This window comes from Cloeon dipterum, chromosome X (genome assembly GCF_949628265.1).
Source record: "Cloeon dipterum chromosome X, ieCloDipt1.1, whole genome shotgun sequence".
Taxonomy (NCBI): Eukaryota; Metazoa; Arthropoda; class Insecta; order Ephemeroptera; family Baetidae; genus Cloeon; species Cloeon dipterum.
The window spans coordinates 8,868,624-8,879,501 of NC_088790.1; the positions used below are offsets into that span (position 1 = coordinate 8,868,624).

The following is a 10,878-nucleotide window of genomic DNA, read 5'->3' on the forward strand; positions in this document are numbered from 1 at the left end:
TTAACGCTCCTGTGCTGCAAAAGGAGGCTAAGTGAATTGAACCGATTAATTCAAGGAGTTTCGTTGCTTTATTGAAGTAAACAATATTTTCCCAAAGTAAAATTTTTAAACCAAGATGACGCTAATCAGATCTTTGTATGGCTCAGTTGGCTTTGGACCGATATTGACACAACCGAGGTCGTAATGGGCGACGCGAACCCTCTTCAGCCTGGCTTCCGCCTCGACGCAGCCATGAAATTTGTGTCTGGTCACGTCCAGGTCAAACATTCGCAGACACACTTCAGCCCACTTCTTCAGGTAAGGCATACCAATACAAAAAGGCGGCGGATTCCGGGCTGAAACGATCCAGGAAAAATAGCCCATGAGGTTAAAGTGATTTGGACGTTGTGCTAGATTTCGACACTATATAGTTATTATTTTCAAGTGTTTTGAGGAAATTTCCGAATAAAGTTTTAAAAATCTGATCTATATTGTTTTGGCATTCTTTTTTTTTAACGGAAAACCTAAAATTTAATTTAATTTGTTACCGGAGACAGTTTCGTTGAAAAGAGTATGGTGGTTCAACGTGATGGTGTAGGATAGGCCGTAGTCGTCGCTCAAGTACGTCATGTTCGTGCAAACTTTATGAACAGAGAGTCAAGTAAATTAGTCATTTCTTATTTCCGCTAATTTAAGTCCTCAACTTGTGCTGTTTAGCTCAATCACGTCCACCTGCATGTGGGAGCAGCATCCGCATGTGTAAGTGCTGCAAACGCAGCTTCCTAGGTTTAGGGCTGTATTTTTTTTTAAATTTCAAGATTGAATCTAAACATTAAGAAAATACTTTACCATTGATCGTATAAATTGCCTCCGACGCTTGGACTGTCACCAAAAGCACAAGCAAAATTCCAAAAAATGTAGTTTCCATAATGGTTATAGGAAAGAATATAATAAAGCAAAACAGATAAAAAAATCACTGCGGAGATTCTCAATAATATTGTTGTTGACGCAAAGAGAAATTATCAGTAGAGTTCCAATATAATCATTATCAGGAGGTTGATTACAGTCGAGTTAAGTTGCATTGGCGCGCTTTCTCGTGGCTGATGGTGGAATCTAAGGCGGCGATAAATTCGTTAAATATATTTATTTATTTCTACAGGTATACACGGTACACAAATCACTCATATGTTTGCATGCTAGTTAAGTAGCCCGCCACATACCTCTCTTTGAGATACCTGAGAATGGAAATTGAGTCGTCTCCTGTGAACTTTGCAGGCACTTTGAAGCAGCCGAACACGGCACGCGCGATTCGGTCATTTTTAACATTAAGGATAGCTTCCAGGCAGCAGCTCAACTGATTATTGCTTTCCTGCACTTTGTAGAATCCGACACAGATCTGCACCACCCTCTTCGTCTCGGGAACGTTGTAGCATTTGTGTGACAGTTCCTCCACTGTGAAAACGCATTTTAGCTTAAAAGTGTTGGGGTAAAATACTTTTGAATTTAGATTTCACCGGTAGCAGTTTCATTAACGATGACTTTGTCGTTCAGGTCCAATATGAAAGAAATTCCGTAGCTCTTACTTAAATAGGTTACTTGGGTACATACTGTAAATAATAAGATTTTAGTATATGGGCGATGCGATAAAAAAAGTCGGTGCTTCCCCTGTTTGAGTATGCATGTTTCTCTAAAATTCTTTACTTGAATTTTATAAATTATACTCTCAAACATTTCAAATAAAAGAGATTGTATTTCCCATAAATATAAGATAAAGATATCTTAAACTCTCACATGTGCTGTTCAGTTCAATGATATCTGCTTCCAAATGGACGCAACAGCCGCATGAGTGATGGGCACACTCGCATTTTGAGTTATTGTCGTGCGGATCTGTGGATTTGATGCTATAGTTATTTGGATTTTTAATTTTAATATCCACGTACTCTCTACAACGTACCAAATGTAGCAAACGGTTGCAATCAAGCCGATGGCGCCGACCGCGAGCAGACACACACAGGCTAACTGACTCATATTACACTCTGTGAGCTTTTGATCCAGAATTTACTAATCCAACGAAATGGAATAAAGCACCAACCACTATATAGTGGCCATCAAACAAACAATCTGCGATTGATAATAACAATTTTTGATTAAAACAATTTATAAAGAGACTCTTATCAAACTCATAAAAGTACCAGATTATGTATACCAATAAATTTATTAATGTAATTTAATTTTTAGCTGCGATGCACGGCTTCTACCTGTATCTCTTTCCCTCTGGCGAAGAACGACCATCATTCAGAATAATTGCAAAACCATCACACCCTTAAACTAATCTTGACATTCCCTGACCGACTAAAAGGGTTTAAGGGGTGCTTAAACCCCTAAACGGCTATATTTCAACCCCTTGAAAATATTAATAACTTTATCATGCTGGAATTTTCTATTCTCTTGCTTAAAAGATAAAAATGTTCTCTCAGAATTTTGAAAAAGCCATAGGGTGGTAATTTAGAGTGAGTTTAGGACAATTCAAAATAATTAATTAAGTGCTGCTGGTAAGCATTTTTAGTAGTACGTTTTTTGCTATTAAAATTATAGGATGAGGATGATTGCCTACTGATATTTTGCAAATTGAAAAAAATTACGTGGTTAGATATCATATCATTGACAATGAGTGCGTAAATTAAGTTGCAATTATATACATAATATATGTCAATGGCTAATTTAAAGATGAATGAAATATTTATTATTAATTTGTAATTTAAAGATGCAAGATCAATTTTGCTTAGTATGTTCCTTCATTAAATACATATAGGGAAAACCAAAGAACTTCATACAATTTTTATTCCGTTACTTTCAAAATATATATGACATGGGATCTGGTGAGGAAATATGAAATCACCTGAAATCACCTGAAAATCACTAATACACATTTTCATGCTAGTTAATTGTAAGTAACCAGATATGTTATCTGCGATAGCTGTTATCAATTTTTTAATCAAAAATACAATTTATGAAGAGTATATCTTATCAAACTCGTAAGAACAAAATCATACTTAAAACGTTTAAAACCAAATTTTTAGCTCATTCGCGCATGACTCAATTCAATTAATTTATTTGTCTTTCAGCATAGCAGTAAGTTCATAGTTCATATTCATAGATGATGATCTTCTCACAATGCACCCTTTCTGATTGCAAAATATGTTCTTCTACTGCTCAAAGTGCATAACAATTTCCGGAATTTCCAATCATCAAATTGATTAAAAATCCAAATAAGAATTAATGTAGAAGAGTATCTACATGCAATGACAATGCTGACGTTTTGGCTGATTTCCCGCTTCCCCCTCGCCAGGCAGCATTTAAATTTACAGCGCGAAATTCGAATTTGTAAACAAAGATGGCAGCGGCCGGTCTGTCGCACGCACGTCAGCTGCTTCTGCAAACCTTTGTCAGGACCAGGGGTGTGTTATCGGTGGCGGGTATCGCACCGAGGGTGACATGCGGTCGTACGGGTCCCACGGCCCTCTTCTGCTCGGAACGGAGCCAAAAGGGTCCGGACGGCAAGCCACCTGCACGGCCCAAGACGGTGCCCAAGCCGCTGGTGACCCTGCTTGGACCGGAGAAGGGCAGCATGACGGTAATGCTACTTGAGGAGGCCGAGAAGATTGCAAGGAGACGCAGCTTGCAGCTCGAGTATGTCTCTGACCCTGATGCCAAGAGCAACAGGGCCACCTACAGGTAAAAATATATCCATGATTGCTATCATTTTTACTATTTATTTATGTATTTATACGGAAATAATCGAAATAATGAACAAAATATTTAACATACATAATGGAATAAAATACAGTTTCTGCCGGGTTAAACATCTCGCGGGTGGCGATAACTAGTCATGACAAGAAGTGTAATTTTCCATAATGTGTAAAGGATTTGTCAAGGATTTTCCCTTTTGTGTAATACTTATAAATAATATTGTCACCTGCCCTTCTTGCAGTAATCATATCAATTTGGCAATTTGAAATTTTTCAGGCTACTAACTGCCTCGTCAGGCGCAGGGAAACTTGCTGCAAAGGTCACAAAGCAAGACCACAAGGAAAAGCAGGTCTATATTTTGTTCATCCCTATCCTTAAAAATTAATACCTTGGCAGCTGTTGTTAACCTCAAAGATCGGAGCGCATGACCTTGAGTCAAAAATAAAGCAGATGGTCAAGTGGATCAAGAAAAGGACTGACGTGCGAGTCACCATCTCCGGCGCCGAATCTGAAGCTGTAAGTGATTCAAAATAAATCTTTTGCAGTCGCAATGACTAAGCAACCATTTTCAGCAAGAGGTGTTCAGCACCATCGAAAAAGGCCTGATCAGTTCTGAGGCACGATTTCTCCAGAAGCGGTTCAAAGGCGGCAACCTTAAGTTCACAGTCATGGCGCCGAAAGAGACGAAGAAGGAAGCAGAGAGCAGTATTGAGGATATCATCAAGACGGCTGAATGAAAATCAAGTGAGTCTTATTTTTCCTCGAATATATTTTATGTTCGGCAGACGCTGTTGTAAAACTAACAACAAGTTCACGTGTAAAAATATTGCGCGCGCGATTTGTACACTCTTAGCCTACAAAATAAGCGTTTTTCTTGGCACCGCGGATCGTTGGGCAGAAAAAGAGTCTTGCGGGGGCGTTGAGCGGGTTCAGTCCATCTAGTCACTTGTTAGTGCGGTCGTTTCTATGTTCCCACGCGTGCAGGCGGTTCAGAGGGTAGCACATGATGGCCGACACAAGGATTAGGCCCCCAGAAAGGTAGAATGTCGCATCATAGCTCCCAGACATGTCCTTGAACGCGCCTGGTAATAAAGGAAATTATTTGAAATGGGCGAAAACTTCTTAAATTGAACTTAGTGATATTACTGCTATATTTAAGTCTCAAGTTAAATTAAATTTTGGTAGAATTTAAATTCACTAAAAACATATATTTATTTGATTAAGAATGTATTTGGACAAACAGACTCAAATAAAAATTCAGTCATTGTTCCAGTAATTTAAAATTAAAGAATCAATACCTGCGATTGGGGCTCCGATGGACGCTGCGATGCCCTGAAAGAGCAGCAATAGGCCAAAGGCATTTGTAAGTTTTTCCAAGCCAAGCAGGTCAACCAGAATGATAGATCGAAGGGAGGCGAAGCACGCTGTGAATCCCAAGTTTATTTCTGAATTGAAGCCACATTTTAAAATTACCAATGGCGAGGCCGAAAACGCATGCGTAAGCATATTGGAAAACCGTGTCTTCGGACGCGCCTGAAAAAATAGTCGCAATTCCGCCTGAAAAAGAAACACAGTGACAATTTCAAAACTTCTTTCAACTAAGATGATATTTGAATCAGTTGATTGGCCGTTATTTCTTAATAGCCATAAAATTTACATTAAAAAAGATACATTTTAAAGCTGTTCCGTTTTAATGAGCACATTGTTGGCTATTCATTTTTATTTATAATTACCAATGGTGAGCGCGATGTTGTTGACAACGAGGGCATTGATTCCAGGCATGCTGGAGATGAGGCCGCACATGATACGGCCAATGGTGTTGGTGATGCCGATGCTTGAGACCAAAAACACCGCGGCGGACGCCTCCATCCCCATGTCTGTGGCCCGATCTGTAAAGCAATTTTTCATTTAATTAGACTGTTCCTAAATCCATATTTTTATCGTACGCAAAATGATTTTTAATCATACAAATCCCTTGCCTGAGAGAAACATGAAAGGAACGAAAAAGCCCATCATAGTTAGGAATCCAGACACGCAAAGCAAGATAAAAGTGGGGCTCCTGAGTAGAGTCAGGTCGAAAATGCTGTTGGACGGCTCGGCGTTTTGCTTGTCAGCCGTGGCAGGCCGCGTCACTGATACGTGATACGCCAGAGAGGTCTGAAAATAATTTAAAATCAGCCGCATGATGAATATTAAGCCGCATCTGCTATCAGGGTCACAAAACTTTGACCTTTTTCTGTTACTAGTAAATAGTGACACCCCCTTTATCTTCCATTTTTAAACCGCACACATCAATGGTGTGACTATCACAACTCTGGCATTCAAAGGGGTCGTGTCAGTCGTGTGTGATTAAATTTTTAAAAAGAATTATATATTCTCACCCTAGAGGCATATTGCGGTAACCGCTGCATGCTGCCGGTGAAGTACATGTCGTCCCTCTGCATGGCCTTGGCCTCGGCCTTCCTCAGCCCGCTTTGCGTGCTGCATTCTGATGGCGTCCGCACCCTGAGCAAATTTTAAACTGATTACCATCACTCTTACTCCGCTTTGATGGAATATCATTTTTAAATTTGGACTTAAGTACCTGGAGGCTCTTCTACTGCCCATTTTGACTATCAGGGCGGCGGAGCTGTTTCTGCTGATGCTCTGAAATAGGAGATTAAAATCAATTATATGTCTTAATACAGGAAAAAGGGTTAAATGCCTTTTGCTGAGGGACTCCGCCGTTGCCCTCCTCCTCGACAGGGTTCAGTTCAGGAATGGCCAGGTACCCTGCAAGTTACTATTAAAAAAATTCATTGACAGGGCAGGGAAAATTCACCATCTCCGTTAATATCTACGTTTGATCCTCCATTTTTCATTGCATTAATTGGCGGGCCTGACTGCTGCGAGTACGTTGAAAGTCTTTTTTCAGTCAGAGAGAGTCTGTCAAAAAGTAAAATAGGCAAAGAATGTCATCATTTTAGAGGGAACCAACCTGCTATTCTCGGGGATGCTGGCAAAGGAGGCTGAACGTGGCATTTCCAGGTCCTTGCTAATTCTCTTCTCCATCAGAGGAATCTGCGTCTCGTTCAGCTCTCTGTCGTCGTCCGACGTCTCCACGAGGGTCGGCTCCAGGGGTCGGAACAGCAGGCCCACCACCGCGCATGATAGCACAATGCCTGCGAAAAATTCCATTAAGTCGTTTTCAATTAAAATGTTGTCTTCTTCAAACCGGCTTGGACGAGCAGAGCTACTTTCCAGTCATAAGTGTCGATGAGGTAGGTGGAGAGCGGTGCCATGAGGAAGGTGCCAATGCCCGAGCCACACACGGCGATTCCCGTGGCTAGGGCGCGCCATCGCTCAAAGTAGAAGCCCACGGCGATCACGGCCGGAACATAAATCAGCCCGAAGCCCACGCCTATCACGCAGATAGTTCAATTATTTTATTGAAATAAGAAAATGAGACGCTCATTGTCATTGATTACGTCAAATCGAGAATTGCTCTTTTCTACTCTCGTGATTTCTTTTACGCAAGAAAATGAAATAAAAACGTATGCCTAATGTTTTTATAAATCTGAATTACTTAACCTGCTTAACCTAAATTATTTGTTAATTATGATAGGACCGACTTATATTCACTACAAGAGGGGTTGTTTCTAAGGGAAATCGGCGCGGAAGGAGTTGTTGACCCATTCATTGCAAAATAGTCAAGAGAGGTGCAGCCCACGTGTAGTGGCTAACAGTTGTGCAATGCACATCGCGGCAAACACGCGGCAATCAAGTTAATGCATTTTGTGCTCACCTCCAACAATGCCGTAGGAAAGGTAGAGAAAGGTGACGCTGTCCGCGAAGTACGAGACGCTGAAGCCGATAGCGCCTAAAACAGCGCCTAAAATCGTTGCTGCTCGGAAACCGTACCTGTTAGACAATGCGCTCACAAATGGACCTAAAACCAAACAAAATTATTCGCCAGCCCAAAAATTGTCTAATTTAATTTTAACAAGTCCAGTCAAATGTTATAAATGAAGTTGTGGTTAAGTTAGCAAAAATATAAGGATAAAACAGTATGACTTCACCTGCGATGAGGTAGAATCCAGAAAGGAGCGAGCCGACGAGTGCCGTCCTCGCCTCCGTCTCGCCAAATTCCTCGATGATGTGCTTCTTGTACATGCCAAATGAGAAGATGATGCCGTCAACGACGAAATTGCAGAAAAAGGAGGCGGCCACGATGACCCAGCCCCAGCCGCCGTCGGGCGGAATGGCCACGTACTTGCTGCCCATCGAGCTGCCAAACTGATGTGTTAAAACAAACTTCCAACTTTTTTCTGAGAGAAAGGGAGTTGGTCGGTCGATTTGAATTTGTGCAATCGCACTTTGGCACTCGTTGCTGCTCGACTGGTTGTTCCAAAAGAGCCTTAAACGCCGCACCGATCTTACTAAAGGTCGCACGCTTCAATTCGTTATATTTAAACTTGGATATGGATCACAATAAAAATATTTACTTGTTACGCATGACAGTAATTCCTAGTCTTACTGTATATATATTTTGTTTACTTCGAGAGGACTGAAACAAAAACAAGAGGAAAACGACTTCTGAATGGGGGTTGCGTTAATAAATAATGGCTTTATTTAAATCCTTTTTATTTTATCTGGTCTTAATAATGCTACTTGGCTTTTGGGATCAATGTTTTTTCCATGATAAATATATTTTAGAACAGAAATCGGTGACTAATTTTTATGTTCTGGTGTTTGGAACTAAAATAACTGGACAATCTTTAAAAAAATATCACCTCTGTTACTCAAGAAATTCAAAGAATTCCTTCTGAAAAACAAAAACAACGGTCAAAATATGTTGTGATATGTGGCTATTTACTTAAAAATAGATATAGCTTTCTCCTTTCTATAGAAACACACGAATTCAAAATTTCTTTGATTCGACCGTCTTAAGCCAATATTAGTCCACAAACATTTTAAGAGCGATAATGAGAGATCAGAGTCCGTGAGCTGCTTGAATCCGTGAAGTCAAACTTAAAGCCAAGTGAAAAACGGCGCGAGGGTCACCGGGGGCGTAATTTCACGTTTGCCCCGCGTGTGCGCTCGCCTAATTACTTGCCGCAGCTCATACCCTTTCGCTCGGAGGACAGAGAGAGAGAGAGAGAAAGAGAGAGCAGTAGAAAACAAAATAATCAGCACCGCGCGAGCTGTTGACTTTTATTTATTATTTGTGCGATGCGTCCAGCGCTATGGCCTCCCGCTTGATTGGGATAGATTGTAGTTTTATTTCCGCCGACGCAAACACCGCGCGATTGCACCACTCGAATTGCACTATGTGAGCAAGTATCACAACAACCAATCATCGGCAGAAATGGAAAACAAACTAGTTTACATAATATATGTTGAAATTTGTTTCTAACACTCACGAAATATTTTATATTTATATGCTTTTTTCAAGTTTCAAAGAGCTGGGAAATATGTTACAATCAAAACTGGATATCGCTAGTCTTCTCACTCCCATCTCTGATTGAAACAAAAAACGGACAATATAGGCTCACACATTATTCAATTTTGAAACAAGTCACGAGTGTTTTTTTTAAATCCAGCAACCTGCCAAGCAAATCAATTTTTCTTTTCTTGATAAAATCACCAATTCTCTCCAGATAATTCTAATCTTCAAATTAACTTGTAAAAACACGTAAAAATCGTTTTCTCATCATATCAATGAGCATTCGTTGCAATGAAACGAGGCAAGGAGCACAGTTGGAGCGAAAATGAGGAAATCAGTGACGCATCTTCCTGGCGCCGGATTATTAATTTATTCTTTCCAATTGCTATGACACACGTGTGCACATCTTGAAATAGCAAGCAAGAAATGTATCTTAAGAAATTTAGAAATTTCATGATTAATCATTTTGCACGGTGGCTACCTGTAAATTATCACGCGAAAATGTAGAAAAATGCCAAGGCTGTCACCAATTGGTGCAGCAATCGGCGCACTTGAAACGGCGGTGATAAAAGCGATAAAAACCCTACTTATTTACTGCCCATTACGAGTCTAGAGAAGAAAACGCGCGACTATTTGCACTCGATGTTTTTCTGCGTGCGTAATTGGTTTTATGTGCAAAAACACCTGTTTGTCACCGTCGTCTTTTATTCATCAACGTTGCATACCACGTGCGTGCGCGGATCGATTTAATATTCTCTTCTTTCTCTGTGAGACACGCATTTTCTCATTCTTCTCTTCTTTTCTCGCTTGGCGTAAAGAGGGCTTAATGAGTAAGCTGTTTTTCTTTGCTCGTATGGCAGCGGATTTACCACTTAGACTGTTATCAAAGTGGAATATCTTGGATAGGTCATCAAGACTCAAGCCGTCCTTGTTGTCGTTGCGAATCATCGTCTCAAGCAGCGCATTGATTTGTGTAATTTTATATTCTGACCTCGGCACTGGTGCTCCTAACTATCAGCCTAACATGTGCAACCGATTAAAAAATTACAAAAAAATATAATTTAATCGGTAAAACTATTTATGAATTGTCCGTGAGTGTTATTAATTGAGATTCGTATTCCTCATTTCCTATTCAATATTTCTGCCGCCGTTTTTATTTGTTGCATGTAAAAATTTTATTTAAAACATTATTTCAAAATTTTGTTAGCGGAAAAAGTCCTTGGCCATTTTAATAAAAACCCTGACACAGAACTATGTTATTTCTTGTATTGAAGTATTAAAACACAGTTTTGAAGCAAAATTTCGAATTCGTCTCTGTTTTTTCACTGATCATGAATTGATTGAACTCTTGAAAATAAAAATAAATCTTATTACCTGAGTTTTCTGTCAGTGGTGGAGTGTTGGGCGTCTGATATTTCAATAGGCACGGTCGTTGGGCTGGAGGCTACTGATTGCAAACCCACCCTCCCAGTATTAACCCTGCGTGCCGCGAGGAGAAAGAAGAAGTGAGAGCGCTTGCTCAACCGCGGCCGTAGCTTTGGCTTAGCAAGCGCTCGCGAGGGGGCAGCATCTCGAAGATTTTCTGGGTCACTTATCATACCAGTCGCGGTGGCAATGACAATTTTATTGCGAGAGATCTCGGGGTGCAAATCCTCGCGTCTCCGTTTTCACCTCGCACGTTCGCGGATTTGCTTCACCGGAGCTAGGCGTCCTGAATCGCAATC

General features: G+C 40.5%; 4 protein-coding genes across 8 annotated transcripts in view; 1 reads left to right on the top strand and 3 right to left on the bottom strand.

Annotated features, from left to right (window-relative positions):
- Positions 1 to 57: 57 nt before the first annotated feature.
- LOC135946434 (uncharacterized) lies at positions 58 to 1,000 on the bottom strand. Its single transcript, XM_065494646.1, has 4 exons — positions 829 to 1,000; positions 684 to 773; positions 528 to 620; positions 58 to 335 (listed from the first exon to the last, which is right to left on the bottom strand). Exons 1-4 carry the CDS (start codon positions 905 to 907, stop codon positions 106 to 108), a joined length of 492 nt encoding a protein of 163 aa, XP_065350718.1. The 5' UTR covers positions 908 to 1,000; the 3' UTR covers positions 58 to 105.
- A 108-nt stretch (positions 1,001 to 1,108) lies between these two features.
- On the bottom strand, positions 1,109 to 2,044 carry LOC135946433 (uncharacterized). Of its 2 annotated transcripts, none has more exons than XM_065494644.1 (4): positions 1,920 to 2,044; positions 1,771 to 1,866; positions 1,494 to 1,586; positions 1,109 to 1,431 (listed from the first exon to the last, which is right to left on the bottom strand). In XM_065494644.1, the coding sequence occupies exons 1-4, from the start codon at positions 2,005 to 2,007 to the stop codon at positions 1,157 to 1,159; spliced, it is 552 nt and encodes a 183-aa protein (XP_065350716.1). In that variant the 5' UTR covers positions 2,008 to 2,044; the 3' UTR covers positions 1,109 to 1,156. The 2 variants fall into 2 exon arrangements, with proteins under 2 accessions (XP_065350716.1, XP_065350717.1); XM_065494645.1 differs by having other exon boundaries at positions 1,771 to 1,880; positions 1,934 to 2,038.
- A 938-nt stretch (positions 2,045 to 2,982) lies between these two features.
- The window catches only part of mIF3 (mitochondrial translation initiation factor 3), a 42,587-nt gene continuing 34,691 nt past the window's right edge, over positions 2,983 to 10,878 (top strand). The window contains exons 1-5 of one of the 4 annotated variants that reach the window (XM_065496062.1): positions 2,988 to 3,714; positions 4,006 to 4,078; positions 4,126 to 4,245; positions 4,302 to 4,473; positions 5,508 to 5,674. In XM_065496062.1, coding sequence (XP_065352134.1) covers positions 3,374 to 3,714; positions 4,006 to 4,078; positions 4,126 to 4,245; positions 4,302 to 4,466 — 699 coding nt within the window. In that variant the 5' untranslated portion in view covers positions 2,988 to 3,373 and the 3' untranslated portion in view covers positions 4,467 to 4,473; positions 5,508 to 5,674. Of the gene's footprint in view, positions 3,715 to 4,005; positions 4,079 to 4,125; positions 4,246 to 4,301; positions 4,474 to 5,507; positions 5,675 to 10,878 lie in introns of those variants that run through there. The other 3 variants (XM_065496065.1, XM_065496063.1, XM_065496061.1) reach the window with 3 other exon arrangements.
- LOC135947319 (monocarboxylate transporter 5-like) lies at positions 4,479 to 10,767 on the bottom strand. The gene is made up of 14 exons (XM_065496059.1): positions 10,529 to 10,767; positions 7,788 to 7,996; positions 7,514 to 7,657; positions 6,944 to 7,129; positions 6,707 to 6,890; positions 6,551 to 6,654; positions 6,434 to 6,501; positions 6,314 to 6,375; positions 6,111 to 6,234; positions 5,709 to 5,886; positions 5,463 to 5,618; positions 5,203 to 5,286; positions 5,028 to 5,153; positions 4,479 to 4,811 (listed from the first exon to the last, which is right to left on the bottom strand). The coding sequence occupies exons 1-14, from the start codon at positions 10,750 to 10,752 to the stop codon at positions 4,672 to 4,674; spliced, it is 1,989 nt and encodes a 662-aa protein (XP_065352131.1). The 5' UTR covers positions 10,753 to 10,767; the 3' UTR covers positions 4,479 to 4,671.

Excerpts from the sequence above, each read along its gene's own strand:
- LOC135946434 (XM_065494646.1), bottom strand. The coding sequence starts at position 907 with ATGGAAACTACATTTTTTGGAATTTTGCTTGTGCTTTTGGTGACAGTC. Across the intron at positions 774-828 it reads GGCAATTTATACGATCAATG|CCCTAAACCTAGGAAGCTGC; the intron begins GTAAAGTATTTT and ends AAAAAAATACAG. Across the intron at positions 621-683 it reads GATTGAGCTAAACAGCACAA|TTTGCACGAACATGACGTAC; the intron begins GTTGAGGACTTA and ends CTGTTCATAAAG.
- LOC135946433 (XM_065494644.1), bottom strand. The coding sequence starts at position 2,007 with ATGAGTCAGTTAGCCTGTGTGTGTCTGCTCGCGGTCGGCGCCATCGGC. Across the intron at positions 1,867-1,919 it reads CATTTGGTACGTTGTAGAGA|ATCCGCACGACAATAACTCA; the intron begins GTACGTGGATAT and ends TCAAATCCACAG. Across the intron at positions 1,587-1,770 it reads CATTGAACTGAACAGCACAT|TATGTACCCAAGTAACCTAT; the intron begins GTGAGAGTTTAA and ends TATTATTTACAG.
- LOC135947319 (XM_065496059.1), bottom strand. The coding sequence starts at position 10,752 with ATGATAAGTGACCCAGAAAATCTTCGAGATGCTGCCCCCTCGCGAGCG. Across the intron at positions 7,658-7,787 it reads TGGATTCTACCTCATCGCAG|GTCCATTTGTGAGCGCATTG; the intron begins GTGAAGTCATAC and ends GTTTGGTTTTAG. Across the intron at positions 6,376-6,433 it reads GCGGAGTCCCTCAGCAAAAG|AGCATCAGCAGAAACAGCTC; the intron begins GCATTTAACCCT and ends CTCCTATTTCAG.